General features: G+C 27.0%; 1 protein-coding gene across 2 annotated transcripts; it reads left to right on the top strand.

The window, feature by feature from the left end:
* The first annotated feature begins 614 nt into the window (after window positions 1-614).
* LOC100215549 (uncharacterized) lies at window positions 615-20483 on the top strand. 2 transcript variants are annotated; one of them, XM_065804458.1, is made up of 4 exons: window positions 615-750; window positions 1639-1772; window positions 2585-2716; window positions 17284-20483. In XM_065804458.1, the coding sequence occupies exons 1-4, from the start codon at window positions 678-680 to the stop codon at window positions 17836-17838; spliced, it is 894 nt and encodes a 297-aa protein (XP_065660530.1). In that variant the 5' UTR covers window positions 615-677; the 3' UTR covers window positions 17839-20483. The 2 variants fall into 2 exon arrangements, with proteins under 2 accessions (XP_065660530.1, XP_065660531.1); XM_065804459.1 differs by lacking the exon at window positions 615-750 and adding an exon at window positions 787-807.
* The last annotated feature ends 433 nt before the right edge of the window (window positions 20484-20916 follow it).

Raw genomic sequence — 20916 nt, 5'->3', positions numbered from 1 at the left:
AATAGAATCTTTAAATATTAAAACGTTACTAGGTGTCCTTGTATAATTGTTTGTTTCTTTAACAGCGTCACTAAAATTATCTTTGATGGAATTTCGTTCATTGACATTTTTAACTCTTATAAGGTTATTTTTTTTAGTAGTTTACAACTTTTTCTTATGCTTTAATTGAATGTAGTTGACTCGTAAAATCATTGGATTTTTTTTTTTAAAGATATTTATCAATATCATTTTTTAAGTTATGAGTGGAATTTGAAAGATCATAACTTACTGTTCTTTAAGCTTATTGATATTTAGATTTTACTTGATTGCAAATATCCACTGATTGTTTATTTTAGTGATATTTTGAGTTTAAAAAATTTATTATTAAGTATTTTATTTGTTTCAAGTTTTATCTATTTTATCTGATAATTAATATCGATTAGCGTTAAATCAAAATATAGTAAAATGCTAAAATATTCGTGTATTATTATTGAGTTTCAATATCCTTACTTTCTCACGAACAGAATTTTTTTTAACTATAATGTAGATTATAAAGGGATTCATGATAAGATCCTGCAATCTTTTAGAAGTCCTGACAAAATATATTTAACTCAAACTATTACTGTAAATAGAGGGAAAATTTTTTTTTTCCCTCTAATGTAGATGAAATGCGAAGTTCTTAAACAAAAAAAAAAATTATGACACTACGATATATTACGATCATTTACGATAGCCGGATACGGTACGAAGCAATACGGGCCATCTCGACAGGTCGGTATTTAATAAAATTTTAACATTTATTTTCTCTTTTCATCACCTAAATTACAGGTAAAAAAATAAAGTATATAAAACTAATACTTTATACAATTATCTGAAGTCTAATTTAGTTTTTTTTGGAATAACTTCTTCTATCAAGTTTTTAAATATAGTTCTTTGTTCTCTGATATTCCAGAATGTGCAAGAACCCAAAAACTTAAATAAAATTTGACAGGAAGTAAGAAAAAAAGGTACTCACTTTTTTTCCAAACAGGTTTGAGATCAATTAGAAAGTTTCTCAAACTGAGAAACCTTATTTTTCAAAAAAACCTTATTAAACTTTAAATTTTATAAAAATTTAATAATGTCAATAAAAATGATTTTTCTTTGAAAGAAAAATCATTTTAAATTAAAATGTATGCAATTAAAAACGATGTATGCAATTTAATTACAAAGTTTCTCAGTTTGAGAAACTTTGTAATTAAATTGCATACATCGTAATTGTATTGTAAACATCGTAATTGTAATTTGTAATTAAATTGCATACATCGTTTGATACAAAGAATCTTTGTATCAAACGATGCATGCAATTTAATAAAACATTTGGTATAATAAATTTGCCTGCCATTATTAGCGTGCCATTACCTGCTATTAATTTGAAGTAATTACACAACAGTAATACGTTAAATTAGTAAAATAGTATATTTAACAATATGTGATATATAACATGTGATATAATTTTGAGTGTAAATAAGTTTTTTTATTTTGAAATAAATTTATCATTTATCTGTTTCATTTTCATTTAATGAAATATTTTTAAACTTATAAACAAATAAACATCTAAACTTGAACACCTATTGGATAATTTTATTGTATTTATATATTTAAGTTTTATGTTTTTAGAATCTCATAGTATTGTATTTGATTTGCAAATATATATTTATCAAATGGGAGATGAACAGGAAAGAAGAAGATTGTGGTTTGAGTTGTATGGTGATATGGTACCAGAAAAAATTGTTGACACAATGGTTGGCGAGGTTAATATATTACTACCAAAAATATAGTTTTTATCAATAATTTCTTTATTTACTACATTTACATAGATAAAACTAGTAATTTTAATTTATTTAAACTGAAAAAGCTATACTAAGTGGTATAAAAACATTATGCATAAATCACTTTTTCAATTGTGGAGCTTAATGCCCATAAAATTTATAGGGGTCTTTGATTTTATTTTTATATTTTTTAACATAAAAAAATTTGTGTAACTTGCTTAAATGCATTGGGAAAAATTTTATTAGAATGCATTAAGTTATAAATTTTGTTTTAATTTTTTTATGGTAAAAAATAGAAAGTCATAAAAAATAAAATCAAAATATCAAAGAAAACATAATGCCATTTAAGGAGCAACACTCTCAATCCTTTTAAGGAGCAAAACACTTTCAATCCTTATTAAGTGTTACATAATGCCAATTTAAGGAGGAAAACACTCTCAATTCTATTTAAGGAGTAAAATGCTCTCAATCCTATTTAAGGAGCAAAACACTCCCAATCCTTATTAAGTGTTACATAATGCCAATTTAAGGAGGAAAACACTCTCAATCCTTTACCCTTAACTCTAAAGTTATATGAAATTATATATATTATTTAAAAGAATGACCTATGTTTAAGTGATTGCCAAGTAATTTAAATATGATTGTGAAAAAAAGTAATTTTCATTTTTAAAAATGTTTTTTAGTTGAATTAACTCTTTTAGTTTAGGAAGTCAACTCAGATTATCATCGTTTTTATTTCATTTTAAAAGTTTTAATAAATTATATAAAAATATGCTTGCTTATATGTTTTTTAGGATGGCAAGCGTTATTATAAAGTCCAATGGGCATCTACTACGATTGAGTCTTCTAAAAATTTTCTTGAAGCAGAGCATCTCATAGAAAAATATTGGGATCCTGTTGAAAAAAGACTTAAGATACCTTCAAAAGTAATCTTTTATATATTTATATATATTAAGGAATTAAATATATAAATTTCTTTTAAATATAAAATTATTTTTAGTCATAATAGATTAAAAAATGCACGATTTATTTTGATGTAAATATTTTATTAATAAGATATTTTGTTTATTATTAATTCAATAACGTAAAATTTTAATAATGTTTGTTTAATTTATGAAAATAAATTATGATCACGAATACGTTATCGGTAACTGATAAATAACAAAAAAAACTCTTTATTCAGGGTTGCCATCAAATTAGGGAAATTCAGGGAAATTTAGATACAATCAGGGAAAATCAGGGGGAAATAGTTGATTTAGGAAAAAATCAGGGAAAATCAGGGAACTTTTTAATTTTTCTGTGATAAGTCACATGGATGGCAAAAAACATGCATAGAAATCAAAACCAGTATCTTGCTTCTTCATGCCTGCACAGTCTACATCTAAAAAGCAAGCAATTTTCACAGTAGATTAATGTGATAAAAGTTGTGCAGAAATCTATTCTGTTTTAAATGCAGTACAAAATAATTTCTCATTGAATTCGTGTAATGAAAATGGCCTACTTTATCAGAAAATGTTCTCTTACAGCAATACTGCTAAATCTTATGAAATGGGTAGCACAAAACTTGGTTATATAATTAATTTTGGTCTTGGGCCTTATTTTCACAGACTTCTAACTGAAAATATAAAAAAATCTCCTTATTATACTGTCTCATTTGATGAAAGCCTGAACAATTCTTTCCAAAATTGTCAATTAGATCTAAATATTCAGTTATGGAACAGCGATCTAAATCATGTTGAATCCAGATACTTTGACTATAAATTTTTAGGTCATCTCACAGCAAAAAATTTACTTGAAAGTATTACTACATCTTTGTTAACGGATAATAGCATAAATCTAACTCAACTAAGTATGGATGGTCCAAATGTGAACTTGTCCCTTTTTAATCTTCTTGAAAAGCAGCGTGATCAACAAGAGCTACCTAAACTTCTTAACGTTGGGACTTGTAACCTTCATGTAATATATGGGGCTTTCAAATCAGGTTTTTAATCTGTTGAATGGAATATAGGAAAGTTAATGCAAGCATCACACAAACTTTTTCATGATTCTCCAGCTAGAAGAGCTGATTATGTAACTGTTACTGAATGTGAGAGTTTTCCTTATGCATTTTGCTCAACACGCTGGGTTGAAGACCAAAAAGTTGCTGTTAGACTTTGTTTAATTTGGGAGAATGTTAAATAATAATCAAGTATTGGGAGACTCTTCCTAAAAGTAGGCAATCAAAATGCAAGAGCTATGACACAGTGTTAAGGGGAACAAAAGATGAGTTAACTGTGACTAAATTGAAGTTTTTTTGTTACATTGCAAGTTTGTTGCAAAAAATCTTACTGAGACATCAAATTGATGCCCCAATGATTCCTTTCTTTTTGAAGATTTGTTCTCAACTGTTAAAAGTTTAATGGGTTTGATTATAAAACAAGATATCCTTAGCAGCATCGTCAATTGCAGACAACTTCAAAAATTTGATTTCACTAAAAAGGAAAACTTTCTGTCATTAAAATTAATGACAATTGGATTTGCTGCAGAGCATGACATTATCGAATTGAGGAGTAAGGATGCGTTATCTCAGGATGTCATCAACAGATTCATGAAAGATTGCCGTCTCATCATTGGAAACCTGGAAAAAATATTCGAAAGAAGTTTGAATCGATTTTCTTTTCTGGAAGCAACTGGTTGCATCAGTCCAGTGTCAATTCTTTTTAAACAAAGAAACAGCTGATCTTCTTCATCTGATGAAATCCGTACTACATCTAATTCTTTCTTGTTCACATATTACTTCAAATGAATGTGATCAGGCTTTCATACAATTTTCAAAGTTGTTAGAGTTTAGCTACTCTTTTACCCGCATTTAAAAATTTTCACACTGGAAATCGTTTCGATAAGTTTTATTTTGAAACCATTAAAGTTGGTGTAGATTACAAAGTTTTATCAAAAGTTTTGATATTTGTTTTTACGTTATGTCATGGGCAAGCATTAATTGAGAGAGGTTTCAGTATTAACAGTAATATGCTCAGCGAAAACATGAAAGAAAAGTCACTTATATCTCGTCGCACTATCAAGGATTTTGTGGTATCAAACAAATTAAGGGCTCACGAAATAGAAATAAACAATGAAATAATAAAGGCTGTTCGTAGTGCCTCCTTACAATATAAAAACTATTTGGAGGAAAATAAAAAATTTCAAGCAAAAGAAAAAGAAAATAGCGTGATAATGCTTTTAGATCAGGAAATATTGGAACTTGAGGAAAAGCAAAAAGTATTGAACGAAGTATGTAAAACATACAATGAAGAATTTATTACATTTACCAAGGAAGCTGGCAAACAGCAGGATATTTCTCAAATAAAACTTCTTCTTACAAAAGGTAATGATCGTAAGCGAAAAAGTGAGGAACACGAAAAAGAAATAAAGATGCTTGAAGAGGCTTTAGTTATATTGCATAAGAAAAAAAAAGACGTCAATAACAAATAATTATATTTTTCTAACATAAAATTGTTCGATCTTTATTTCAAACATTTCAGTATTTAACAATATTACTTTTTTAGTTTACTCATTTAGTTTTTGTTAGTCTTTTTTAATTAATTATTATAACTTGTGTTTATTTACTCTTGAATTTATAATACATTGCTCATTATTAAAAACATTTCCAATCTTAATTGTTATTTTCTTTTGAATCTCGTTATCTTGTACCCTAAGTCTGACAGATTTTCAATGCCCATTGAACATATCCGTTTTAAATATACCCTGATTAAGCCCTTGGTGGGAGAGCCATAGGATTGGTCACAAAATCTTGATAAGTCGAACATTTTCAAAAACTCGGAGAGCTCAGTTATTTCTCTAAAACAATTGGAGCATTTTTCCATATTGGACAAACGGGTATATATATATATATATATTGGACAAATGGGTAACCCTTCAGAGTTCAAGTTAACGGGATTCTGCTGTAGTTTTTACATTTTTTTTAAAGAATAATTTTATTGGTTCATTACTCATTAGGAGATTATAATATCTGTTTTTTAGAGGTAAAAATGCTCTGGGGTTAATGGAGAAGTTTTAATGTTAAGTTTAGGTGATTGAATGCTGGAAATATCAGGGGAAATGAGCAAAATTTAAGGGTAAGAATCAGAAAAATTCAGGGAGAAAAAAGCAAAATTATAGCGAAAAAATCAGGGAAAATCAGGGAACTTTGTTATTAAATAACGGTGGCAACCCTGTTATTGTTTAAAAACATTATTAAAAAGAGTTCACAAATTAAATAAGAAAAATTTTATTAACAGTTAATAAAATAACCAAAAACCAACTGTAAAATCATAAGAAAATAAACAAATATTATATTACATTACATGAAAAAAATATTTTTTTCAAAATAAAATTTAGTTCATATTTGAAAAAAATATTAAAAATGATTTTTTAAATAAGAACTTATTAAGATTTTATTTGTAACTTTTGTTATAGTGAGAAAAAAACAAACTGTTTGTATGATTTTTAACGCGTTAAAAAAATAACTTTAATTACAATGCAGTACTTGAAAAGACGCTAGTGATGCAATATAACTTCTAACGATGTAAAATATATTTGCTGAGTTAAGTTACTTAAAAATGCGTTACGCGTTTTGCTACGTAGCGAAATCTCGTAACAAGGCCTGATATATATATATATTAAAAATACAGTGGAGTGTCTTCTTTGATGACATTAAAGTTATTCATCATATATTTGTTTTCATGGCGACACTTAGACGCAAGTTCGTTTCGCTTATTTAGTAAAGGCAATGGGGATGAGATATGATATTTTTCCATCAAGCATAAATTGCATGACCAGGTTTAAACGGTTCAGCCTGGTCTATATATATATATATATATATATATATGTATATATATATATATATATATATATATATATATATATATATATATATATATATATATATATATATATATATATATATATATATATGTATACATATATATATATATATATATATGTATATATATATATATATATATATATGTATATATATATATATATATATATATATATATATATATATATATATATATATATATATATATATATACACATATGTAACCCTTAACTGGTTGTCAGAAAGTTTTTCCGTATTTTGTTGACCAAAAGTAAAAATTAAAATGCAAGACCGGAATTTTTTTTTATTACTTGATAGACTGCCTGCCCCAACCAAACCCTCAGTTGATGTAGCAACACTCCCTTGCGAGTCAGGCTATAAGATAGTTGATGTAGCTGCACTCCGTTGCGAGTCAGGCTATAAGATAATCGATGTAGCAACACTCTGTGCATGATTTACAGTAAAAGTAAATAAAAATAAAAACATTTTATTAAAAAGAATGAAAAATAAAAACATTGTTTATAGTATTAAAAACATTCAGAATGTTTTTAAAAACATTCTGGTCAATTAAATTTGTATTTTTGCGGTATTTAAAAAAAACTATTAATTTGTAATTAAATTAATGGTTTTAACTTTCTGACAACATGCAAATGTTTGATGAAAGTCAAAAGTAATTAAAGGTGACGTATTTGTTGGCATAAGAATCATATTTTTACTTCCGTACTCCCAAATGCAACAATCTCTCTCTCTCTCTCTCTCTCTCTCTCTCTCTCTCTCTCTCTCTCTCTCTCTCTCTCTCTGTATATATATATATATATATATATATATATATATATATATATTTTTTTTTTTTTTTTTTTTTTTTTAGATTATTCACCTCCCCAAGGCCCGAGGGGGGCCACTACAGTCGAGGAGGCTACTCATTTTTTTGTGTTTTTTATTTTTTTAGTTGTTATTTGTGGTGCAACCCTCTCTCAACTCTTTAACTCCGAAACACGAACCTTGCCGAGCAAGGCCGCTGCGCAGAGAAACTAAGTTGAGCGCGGTACTTCCAGGGACGTGGTGGGAGTCGAACTCCGAACCTCTCGCTTACAAAGCGAGCGCTCTTACCACTACACCACTACCGCATATATATATATATATATATATATATATATATATATAATATATATATATATATATATATATATATATATATATATATATATATATATATATATATATATATATAAGTAAAAAACACTTATCTAACTTTTATCTTTTACTATACAAATATATATATATATATATATATATATATATATATATATATATATATATATATATATATATATATATATATATATATATATATATATACACTTAACTACTCTATGACATCTTGCAAAATAAAGTTAAGGTCAGATTATGACAAAAATGCATTAGTTTAATTGAGGAACAAAAAAAGTGTTTTTGTTAGCAATTGTAAAATTACCAACCTTTTTAATTACCAGTAATATGGTTAAAAAAATCAATTACTAGTTAACAGGTAAATTGTGGGTAATTTTAAAAATTTTTCTGAAATACACAATATTAATTGTCCAAGTTTTTAAACTGAAAACTTTTAATATTTTTATATGAACTTTTATTTAAACTGAAAATAATATTACTAATGAATATATTAGTTGATAGTTACACTAGTAATAATAATATACTGAAAATAAATACAAATATAATAAAGATACACAAATAATCAAAATAAAATTAGTTAATTTTAAAAAGAAAATAAATCATAGTATTTTCAATGTATCATCTTTCTAAAAATATGCAAGAAGCATAAATCATTTATATTTCTGTCACTTTATTGCAATCTTATTTTGTGGCAATGAGCCCCACAGCAGATAAGACAGGTTCTGCTTCAACACTTGTTGGGCAAATGGTCAAGAGATGATCGTATACAATTTTTAAATATTTGTAACAAATATTTTCTTCTTGCAAATAACTTATTTCTTTCCTCACATTGCTTGCAATATCTTTCCTGTTTTTTTTCTATCTTTTATCTATAAAATTTTTTTTTAATTTTTAATTAAAGTTTTTCTTTTAACCATATATTTATCTCAGCATTTAAATTTGGGAGTGGCAATGAAGCTGAAGGTACATCGACTACTATAACTTTGTCTACATTAACATGATCATCATTATCATTAACAATATTTTCATTTTGATTGTTAGAAATGTGTTCAGTTAACTCTATAATTGATTTAGTCATAGCAGTAGTTTTACTGATTTTATTAAATATTTCATAATCATCAACTTTACTGCTATTACTATTGAAATAAAAAGAATGGGTAAAATATTTGACTAATACTTTCGTTATTTGTAATATTAGTTCTTTCTTAAGTTTGCTGTTTAATAAAGTGTTTTGCTGAATTAGTTTGTTTAGCATAAATTTTAATATTGTGTAAAACGACTTGGCAACACAATGCTTCTATAACAACTTTCATCTAACATCTTGGCAACACAATGCTTCTATAGCAACTTTCATCTAACATCTTGGAAACACAATGCTTCTACAGCAACTTTTAAAAGCTGCAAGGCTGATATGTTTGATGATAAGCCAATATCGTTTTCGTTGAATGTGATTATAGGCTATATCAATTAGACTTTTTCATATAAAATTTCTCCAAAAATTTGTCAAATGCATGTACATTAGGGGAATAATATTTTTACAAACTCAATGAGCATGTTATATTCTGATGAGCTTTTGTAAATAATTAAAAGAATTCAGTTTTATTACAATATTTCTAGAAAAAAACTCATGCACTGACCTACTAGAAAGCCAAGCCGAAAGCTGTCAATCATGTGATTAACAGCTCTAAGTGTATTTGTTATGTGATCACAAATACGCCTAGAAATTCTTTACTGGTAATTTAAAGTAAAATGCTTTCCACTTTGTCTTAAAATAATAAGTTACGTTCAAATAAGTAATAAAGATATGTATCATGTAAATAAAGCTATATTGATAAAATTAACAAAGCATCAAAATGTTTAAAAAACTTTATTGATAAAACTACATTAACTAAAAAAGCTTGCATTTACTTTAATCTTTAATTTGTTAATATATATCAAATACAAAGTTTCTTCAGATTTGCAAAGACTTATGATATCTTCTAAAACTTTTACTGCTCGTTCAGCACATATGGTGGATCTTAGTGTATTTATAGGCGAATGAATATCACACCAAAACTTCGTGAATGTGTTGATAGCCTTTGGATGATCTTTAATGGCTTCCTCCAATTCTTTACCATTTTCAGGGTTAAACATTTGGTTTGAAAACCAGATGTCTTCCTATTTTCCAGCAACAAGCTTAACTGCCATCTTAAGTCGTTGTCTGTCTGAAGGAATTAGTATGTAAGCAAGTAGTAAATAAATTGCTCGGGAGTTCCATTTAGGATGGCTAATATTTGGTAAACTTGTAAAATTAACCTAAGGAAATTTCTTTTCATTTCAAAAATGTATTTCATTGCGTTTTTTAGATGCTTCAAAAACTGCGTGTCATCTCTCCATTTCAGTTCATTCTTCTATTGTATATACCTATTGTCAAAGTTCAATGTTAAATAGTCATATTTGCTACGTATTGCTTCAACAAAATAGTATGACAGTTCAGGTGAATGGGTATTACCTCAAAAAAAGTCATCCAGACATAACTTTAATAATCAATCTAATGTATTATGTTGACAACATAGAGAGGTTTCTGAAAGCCAACACTTTCAAAATGTGCCATTAATCTCTTTATCACACCACTTGTTTTCCCAGTGTTAATTTTTGTAATGTCTGTCACAATCATTTTTATAGATCCCCATTAATCATATTCATTCAAAAGTTCTCGAAGTCTTTTAAAAATTGTCTCTAACTTTCTTTTCTTCAACACCATTGGCTTTAGCCTAACCTCTTTTTTATTGTTCTATTTCACGACTACTTGATGTTCCACCTCAGCTATCTTTTTTCCATCAAAGTGTAAACACCAATTCTTGACCTTCAGTTCTTTTCTCAATTTATCTTGTAGCTTTTTACCTTCTCTGATGACTACCATATAGATTGCTAGTTGAGTTGGTGCAAGAAGATTGACACCATCTGAAGTTGTTGAAACACTGTGGCAGCTTTTCGTATACTTAGCTTTGCCTGACAAGCCAGTTTAACAGCCTTGGCTGTCCTCTTTAATTTTTCATTTATTAATATTTATTGAGGGTTCATTGTCACTAACTGACTCATTACTACTTTCATGTTCCTCTCTGTATTCATTTAGAATTGAAGTTGATGGAGTTGATGGAACATTTCCAATTTTAATTTTCTTTGAAATATGTATTTTTTTAGGATCATCAGGCTTCATTGTAGTATTTCCCACTCTACCAGATGTCTCTAATTGCTTTAAATAAAGATTTTCATCTTCAGAATGCAACCAAAGTCCATCCTCTTTCGTTATATCTAATAAACCATCAAAACAATAAATATCTGGTTTTTTGATTTCTATTTGTCTCTTTTTAATCAATGTTTCTATTATTCTTAGCACTGATTTTTTGTCTATCGTCGGAAAATTCAAATTAGCCTATAGTCCTAAACATTTATCTGAAATTTTCTTTATTTGTCCTTTCACGTTTTTGCAGCTAATGCCAAGCTGGTACATTGGTTAATTATTTGCCAATTTGTTACCATTATACATATATTGTTCCTAATGATTCTTGAGATTTACTCTTACGTAATCTTTTACTTTTCTCAAAGTGAATCAAATTTTTTTTCCATACGTTTTTTGACATTTTGGTTGCAGTAAAATTTTTGTTTGGCATATTGAATGGTTGTGTAATAACTGAACTTGTAATGCCTTATACAATTTATTATTTGATTAGATAAAAGTACGCGATGCTAAATTTCACTAAAAAACAAAACAAAAAAGTTTTCCTCGCAGAGCATTAAGTCAAATCAAAAATCAAAATAGCGCAGTAAGTTTAATGAAAATCTCAGTGTAAAAGAGCTTAAGATCTTCTACTTCTGTTTTTAAAATAAATTTAGCGTTTTGTAATTTATGGACAATCCCTTAGGAACTATAATTCATTTGGTGTGTGAGTTTTTTAAAAGGATGTACCTTAAAGTTATTGTCATTTTTTTCAAAATATAAAAGCTTATAACTAGGTGACATGCTCATTTGAAAATCTTAAAATTATTATTTATTTTATACCCCTAATGTACATTTACATTCACATAGCAACAGTTTTTTTGCATAAGTCTACTCATCTTATGTGATGCTATACCCTTTATCATGATTATTTTATGATTAAAGTCTAATATACTTTGGTGTATTTTTGCTGTGTGTTCATGCAAAATTTTCAAATCATATTTAGAGACTTTAAAATAATAGTATAACCCTTAGCTGTTTGTGTTAGTGTTCATTGGTGTAGACGTAATTTTAATTGGTTCAACTGTGTTATCTCTTTTTAAAAGGTTAGTTTTGTGCTGTATTCTAAGATGTACATGCATATCACTCATACTGCTTCCAGAAGCTTGAATTGTTTTGAAAATTTCTTGCATTGACCTGCACTTCCATTTTGTACCCATTTAAAATAATTCCATGGTGAATTTTTATCCATGACTGAAAACATTAACTATAAATACGAAAAAGGAAAAAAGTTGCACCAGATTCCTATATAAGACAAAAAGAAAACATAATATTTTTTGAAGTATTGATTAATGTCATATTAAATTAAATTAATGTAATTTGCAATGTTTTAGTTGTTTATTATCAAAAAGAGAACAATGTTGTCATGTATAAATTTATTTAACTAGAATTATACTAAATATTACACTTAGTTTAGTAATTTACTTGTTCCTAAAATCCTCCTTGCTTTTTCTTGTATCTCGAATCTCTTTTATACTTTATGTGCTACAGCTTTTATGAGCGTTTGCGCGAGAATTTCTTTGTGCAAATTGTTCAAATGGAATTATTTTATATCAATCATTAATAATATCCAGAAGGAAATATGCCTATCTTTCATCATGTCCCAATGGAATTATACCAGTCTTTAACAATGTTCAAAGAAAATTATTTTTTTAGCGATCGTTATATTTTACTTTAAATTTGTTTCAGTTTTAAAAAAAACATTTGTGAAGTATTTGCATTTTTTTATGAGTTTCTTGTTTACATTTCTTATATTTGTTATAATATTTTTTAACAGAGTTTGCTGGTAATTATCGATTTCATTATCAGTAACAAAATTATACATTTTTATTTGATTTACCGGTTTAATGATTTTTTGATATTGCAATACCTAGTTACATTTAATACAATTAACTACATTTAATACAATTAACTGTATTTTTTTGTTTAATTAATCTAATCATGTCTTGCTTCATAAATGTTTGCATTTCAAACTGAATTCTTTCCGACTATGCATCACTATCTTCTAACTTGAGGCAAAAAAAATGTTTAACTTGATTGATAACATTTGTGCCATTTTTGTAGCTTATTTATGGTCAACATATAATAATGCAAAATTGTGTAATCTAGTTTACCTGATAGAATTTATTTTAAAATCTTTTTTTTATTATTTTTAATTTGCTAAATGATCTTTTGACATCATAAAAAATAACATTAACACAACATATATTTTTAAACAACCATATCTGTTTAGAATTAAATCAAATGTTTTAGACATTAAAGAAGGAGTCCAATCATTTTTTTCCAAAAAAATTACTCGAATGTACTGATTTGGAAATTAGTCAAAAACAATTTTAGAATATTTTTTTGAAAGATTCTTACACTTTTCTAAAATATCTTTTTCTAAAAAATCCATGTTTTTTAGTTCTAAAAAATTAGATTTTTCTTATAGTTAACATTTCTTCAAATCATTGAGTAATTTCGGTGTTTGTTTTAAAGTTTACTTATAGCTAACATTTCTTCAAATCATTGTGTAATTTGGGTATTTGTATCTAAAACATAATAAAAAACATCACTTTTAAACTGATGCTCTCTATAATCAAATCCGTAATTGCAACCTAATTCATCAAAACAACATTTAAAAGTTAGAATATGTTTTAATTCAAACACTGTGTTTATTCCCCACTGTTTGGCATGGTCACATTCTTCTCATTTCATTTCATGATTTCTAATTTTCTAAACTCTTTTAAATATCCTGAGATGCATTGTAATACTGTGGCCTTATTTAAATCAATTTGCATACTTTGCAGATTGTTTTAAATAAGGTGGCAAATTAATTACGCTTCCGATGTTTGCATAATTAATTTGCCACCTCATCTTTCTCTGTATTAGTCTTAATTTGTATAGCTCCAATTCTTTCTTCTTTTTTTTTATTAGATTTGAAACCTATCTCATTCAAAACCTTTAAAGTATCAACAAGTCTTATTTTAATGGCAGTAATAGATATCAATCTACCAGCCCAATGTGTTGGCTTTAATTTTTTAAAGTTACTTCTAACTCACTATTAAACTTTGAAAAAAAGGTCCATCTACTCACGCTGTTTCCAAAATAATGTGTAAATATTTAGGAGAATCGTGTAAAAAAATGGCACCAAATAACGCTGTCATTAACAACTGAACTCACGTTATGGCTGTTGCTATGCACATATTCTGCATTAGGTTAAATTTCTTTTAAATTTGTTTGAAGGCCAATGTATGCTCCACTCGTTGCAAAAGCTTCATCATAACCCTGACCATAACATTTTACTAATGGGTTTTTTTATCATTTTTAACACTTAACTCTTTATTTTTTCTGCAAAATGACCCTCCGGTTTAAAAAATCCTTAAAATGTTTTACTTATTTTAAAACTAATTGGTTTTTAATTATCGTCATAAAAAAAAAATAAAAGATATTTGTTTGAATAACTTTCAAGATCAGACGATGGCACTTTTTTTTTGGGTTACTATATCAATGTCCTTTACAATGTCTGTCATTTGAGCTTTTATTTTGTTCATCTTTTAGGTTTGTATCAGTTTCAAAGTTCCCAGTTAATTTAGACTGAATTTCATCAGTAGAAGTACTTGCCTCAGTTACCTGACAATATTCTTCATTTTTTCTTTTGTTACAGTCATAAAATTGTTAGGCTCGGGAGTTTCTTTTAATTGATTCTCTCTTTCAATTTCTTTTAGTTTTTATAATTATCTCTTATGTGCCCCACTCAAATTTTTTTTTTCAAAAAAAAATTTCTTTATCTGTTATCACCTTAAATGAAATGTAGTTTCAATTACAAAAAGTTTAAAACATTAAATTGATTTTCTTTTGATATGGTTGTTTAAAATTGAGTTATTTTATCAGTAATTTGATTTAATGTGTTTTGTAAGATTATATTGTTAATTTAGCGCTTGAGTAATTTTAACAGCAGAAATAAAAGTTTGTTTATAATCATTCTTCCAAGATTTTATAATTTTCTTTATGATAAATGCTATACTGTATGTTTTTTATATATTTTAAAATTTTAGTATCAGCATGAATAATATTAATGATTTAACAAATGCTGACACCCGGCAACTATTGATAATCAAACATAACACTTTCCTCAAAACATAAAAATAAATACATTATGGGGTATCAAATATGTTTCTGAGATCATGAAACAATCATTAAAACCCAACCACAATAAAACAATTTAAATAAAACAATTTAGTAACAAATTAAAAAAAAGATTATGTAGTCATTTTTTCGATTTCCAAAAATATACAGTATATTTTTTAATTCTTGTCTCTTGTAAAAAATTATGGGACAAAAGAATCAAAATTTTAAGTTCAATTTAAGGATGACTATCCCAAGTTGTCGATTGAACTATTATATCTACAAAACCATCATAATTAAAGTTAAAATTGAATTTACTAAAAAAACTATAAGTCAATATATTAAGTTGTCAAAGCAAAATGAGGGATCTGGGCAATAACTGCACAGAGGGATCTGGGCAGTAACCAATAGTAAAAATAAAGTAAAAGGATTTTCTTGATAACAAAAGGAAATAGAGGAAAACGTTTAATTGATGATTATTGGGTAATCAAACAGTATCAGCTTTAAATAATATATAAAAAACTTTATATTTATTTTTTATAAAATGTATAAATAGATCCATGCAGGTTATTGTCAACAGAGCTCAATTATATTTGTTAATTCAAGCCCTGTTGAATTTTGATTTCAGTGAAAACAATGAACATGTTTTTAATGTGAATTTTGATCTTATCTTCTACATCATATCAAATCGTATTGATATGATGTGTAGAAGGTTAGATAAAGGATTATGTTAACATTAGCTCATTTGAAAAACAACAATGATTTAAAAATACACGGCAGCAATTATTGAAAAATACACGGATTTTTTGGACGACTTAATTGTACATAGAAAAATATATAAATGTAGTATTAAATATTTGATTTTAAATCACATTTTGATATTGTTATTTTATATATAGATTTGTGTTACACTGTTAAATGTTAAATACAAGGATTGCAATTGGTTAATGGAATTTTAATTTATCTATGTATCAATTCACATGATTTGTTAATTAGTTATAACGTTTTTAAAATTTATTATTTTATTGTTATTGTTGTTATTATTAATTATTTATTGTTTTTAAATTAAATATTTTATTGTTATTATTAATTATGTTATTAATAGTTATAATATTGTTATTAAATATATTCTACAAACAAAGAAAAAACTGTGAAATGTGAAAAGTCGACAATCTTTGCTAAGTGAGATCTAAAATAAGAGATAAACAAAACTACTGTCTGTGCAAGTCCAAGTCTGTACACAAAGCCAGTAGCATTCCAAAAGCGATTAAGCAGTCTTTGTTGTAAGAGTTCATGAAAAAATCTGTCAAGGTGTTTCTTGAAGTTTTTCATACTAACTTTTCGTTTTTCTTTTAAATAAGAAACTTTTTTAAAAGAAACTAGTACTAACTTAAGAAACTCCTAAGGGATCGTCCATAAATTATGCAACGCTAAGTTTCACTAATAAACATAACAAAAAAGATAAGAAGTTTTCACTCGCAGAGCCTTAAGTTGAATAAAAATCAAAATAGCAAATTACCGCGTAAAAGTACCGCAAAATTACCGCGTAAAAGTGCTTAAGATCTCTTACGTCTGTTTTTTAACCGTTGCGTTGGACGATCCCTAAAGAGGAGATCCCTAAGGAACTTTTAGTATTGTGTAACTAACTTAAAAAACTCCTAAGAAATTTTTAGTACAAAATTAGAAAATAAATTAAATATTTAAAAAAAAACATTTAAAAAAAACTTTCTAGGCCATTTGCTTGGTTTCTTTTTTCTTTTTTTTTTTAAAAAGCGTGTATTTCTGGCATATTATTATTGATGGTAATAAGATCAGGAGTAGTGCACTCTAATTAGTTTCCCCACGGTTTCACAAATATATGAATACACACTAAACAAATAATTATATGAATACACATTAAACAAATTTATAAAAAAATTTCAAAAAGGTTTTTTGCGATGTTTTTTCTTATTTGTACAATTTTATTAATATATACTATTTTTATTTTCTTATTCTCACAAACTCTTTCATCCTTTGATTCTCATATTATACTTGCATGAAATAAATAAATATAAACACTAATATACATATATTATATTTATGTACGTATTTATATATAGGAGTGCGATTCAACTGATTTAAATGATATCACTGGCGATGATATTGATGGTGGTGATAGTGATAAAAACTCATGCGGAGACGCTAGTGGTACACAAGTTTCATTTAACAATTCAAGCTATGAAATTAATTCATCTAACATAGTTAAGTCTAAATCGGATCAATCCAAAGAGATAGCTGATTCTTTAAAAAACATAAAATCACATGAAGTCATGCTAAGAATTTTAAATGATTATGATATTCCTGCTACTAACAGTTGCAATGATGAACCTGATCCTGACTCTCAAGTTCACCCTGGTGCGTCAGTAGATACTATAGTTATTTCAACATTACCTGTCAAAACAATAAATGATGCGTGTTTTTTTCCCAATGAAAACCATGAAAAGTATGACACTACTGATTATGATTTATACTTATCTTCCTCAGATAAGGTTGTAGAAAATAACGATTTTAATTTAAAATCAAATGAATCTAATTTAGAAAAAGTATTGAACAAAAATCTCAAGAGACATATAAACCTTGAGGATGATATTTCAAAAAAAAAAAAAGAGATTTAAATTTTTGAGTTGTGATAGTTTCTTAAAATACGTCTTATTTAACATGTGCAAAAATTATTTTAAATATTTTTGAATTCTTAAAAAAAATTTGTTGGAGTCTTTAAAAATCTATAGCAAAATTCCTTTTTTTTTAAATTTTTTTTTGCAAAAATAGTCGATTTCATATAAAGAAACATCATTTTTATCTAAATGTTTATTTGTACATAAAAATATCAGCATTTTTATTATCAAAATCTTGTAAATATTTGTTGTTTCATTTGCCTTTTTTTATTCATGGTCAGATTCGGTTCTGCGAATAATCGAGGAGGGGGGAGGTGAATTTTTTAAAAGTACTGACTTGCTCCTTAAAAAAAAATAATGTCCTCAAAATTAAAAATCACCTGATTCAAATGTGTCAAATACCTGACTAGCTGACTAATTCCTAAAAAAACTGACTATAACTTGAAAATCCTCTATGTAAACGTATTCTAATGATAAATGAGCTGGCGACTGAAAAATGACATCTCTTAACGATAGTAACACCGATATAGTCACATGAGTTGCTAGCTACGTTTCGTTATTGACAAGTAAATGACAACTCTTACTATTGAAGATTCGTTTGAAAGCATAGGTTACAGGTTAAGAAAAATGTGTTAGCTCTACATTCTAGGAAAACTAAAGTCAAGGTGATTTTTATATATTTTACTCGATGTATAAACTTACTTTTCTTTTACTTACAAACTAATTATTTGTCTTTATCTACTTTTTACAATAATACTATTATCTATATTAAAATATTGTAATCATACTTTGCAAAAATAAATACAAATTTCATACAACAAGTGAATTTTACATAGCGCGAGAGATACTTGTTGTTGTATTTAGCTACCAAGCTACGATATGTAGTTATCATATGTAGTAATCATACTGCGGTAACATTTTAAAGACATCTATTTATAATAAAAAAATAAAATAATTTGTCACAGAGTGTTATATACTTTATTTAGGATCTGCTGCGAAGTAAATTAAATATTTAATCATTAAATGTACCTCAAGATTTGAAATCATGAATGGAGTTTTGGTCCATAATAAACCAAGTTCTACATGTTTTAATAAATATATTTGTAAGTATCCTGCACTTGGTTTTTAATTGTAAATTTTCATTGTGATATTGATACATTTTAGTTCACAAAGTTATGAAAAAGATCCTTAACTCTTAGTCTAGGTAACTAAGGTTTGATGTCATGTTGATGGATTCAACTTTTTCGTCACTATTAAAAATAAATGTAATTGTAATATGATAACCATGTTGTACACATGTTATAACTATGTTTTATAAGTATATATGTAATAAGTTATTAAGTTGTCCATATGTTATTAAGTTATTAAGTTGTCCATATTTTTATTTTATTAAAGTTAAAATTGATGCAAAAAAAAATCGTTACAAATTAAAGCAGAAATTTATAACGAATCATGTTGGCGATTGGATATAAATTGCAGAAAAGCATCATTGTCGAAGAGTTATAAATCAAATTATTGTATAATAATTGTTATCGCGTAAGTATATTTTGAAATTCACGTCTGTTTTTCAAATTTATTCTTAAAAATTAAAAATGTCAATATTCACGTGTCTATTACAATTTATTGTCCTAATGAAAAATACGCCAATTTTAAACTAAAAATTACAGTCGATTCTGCAGCAACTTCAAATAATTAAGAAAACGGGGTCTAAAAGGGAAATATATGTGCTTCAATAGGATTGCTAAAATAAAAACCCATAATAAAACCATGCGTGGCCCAGTTAGTTTACAATGACAAAATCAAAATGGTACGGTGTAGTAATGGCTAATCGTTGTTCTGCAGGTTCTTGTCCTGCAGTGGCTAGCTGCTGTTTTACCATCACTGGCTAGCCACGGCTGGTCCACGAAAAATCCTTATAGAAAAACGGAGCTTCGCCAACGTCGGTAGTCGCAGCTGGTCCAGCACGGCAGTCAGCACAGGACCAGTGCGGGACCATTATATCCTTGCTATATGGGCATGTTGTGTAAAAGTTATTTTTTCATTAAAAATACTTTCTACGAGGAGTTTTAATAGCTAATTATTATAGCTAGATAGACACGCTGGAGGGATAATGAAACCAAAAATCGTTTAAAATCGCGGTATAGTCTCAGTAGTTTAAATATTTCAGTGGCATATCAAAATGGCGTCTTTGCGAATTACTCTCTGAAAAGTTGAGTGGATAAGTTTTTTAACAACTGTTCGAACTATCAAGTAGTAATCTTAACAAAAATTATGATCTACGTAAAGTAATCGTTTTTTTAATATATCGATACTAGGTATAAATATCAAAATTTTAAGCAATCTCAACTACTTGGTTGAACCTTATCTTTTGCTTTCCCGTATAGCTATAGATTTGTTACCTTCTTAAAGAATGTTTTTTCGGCTTATTAAGAAACTTATTATATTTCTCCAGGATTTTATTTTGTACTGTAGTAATTTTGCTGGATTTAAAAACAAACTGCTATATTTAAATGAAGGGAAAATACCTTTTTTGTAAATCTAGCAAAAATATTACCAATTCTTGTCATGACATTTATTAATTTAATTCTTAAAACTTACTATTAGTCGTTTTAAATTAAAAAAAAAAAAAAAAAAAAAAAAAAATCAATAAACTTTCTAAACGCTTGACGAATATTTCATAACTTTCATCTTTAATTCTTAACCTTCATATTTTAATTCTTAACCTTCATTGTTTATTTACATTGATTCCTTGTGACGTTTCAAAACAATATAATCGGAAAGTTTTTTTTTTAAGCGAAATGTGTTTGGATAATCTTAAATTATGATAACTATGCAATATTTTAATGAAAATTATGCTACTATAAAGACTTTTCTTTGAAAAATGACGTATTTTTACTCCGTTCTCACTCCAGCTATATTATAACTCTTTGCTTTTTATAATCTTTTCAAATTTTTGAAACAGACTCGAGTATGCTAAGGCAATATGTTAAAAGAGACTCTCAAATATGCTTAAACATAATTCTTATAAGATATGCTTGTTTCCGAACTTTTCTTCTGTTCTAATATAGAAAACGTATT

Source organism: Hydra vulgaris, chromosome 09 (assembly GCF_038396675.1).
Source record: "Hydra vulgaris chromosome 09, alternate assembly HydraT2T_AEP".
Classification (NCBI taxonomy): Eukaryota; Metazoa; Cnidaria; class Hydrozoa; order Anthoathecata; family Hydridae; genus Hydra; species Hydra vulgaris.
Note: the sequence above shows the minus strand (reverse complement) of the source record. Positions and strands in the feature narration are given on the sequence as shown.

Coding starts and splice junctions, on each gene's coding strand:
- LOC100215549 (XM_065804458.1), top strand. CDS start 678: ATGACACTACGATATATTACGATCATTTACGATAGCCGGATACGGTAC. Junction 1,773..2,584: donor TTGACACAATGGTTGGCGAG/GTTAATATATTA, acceptor TATGTTTTTTAG/GATGGCAAGCGTTATTATAA. Junction 2,717..17,283: donor GACTTAAGATACCTTCAAAA/GTAATCTTTTAT, acceptor ATTTATATATAG/GAGTGCGATTCAACTGATTT.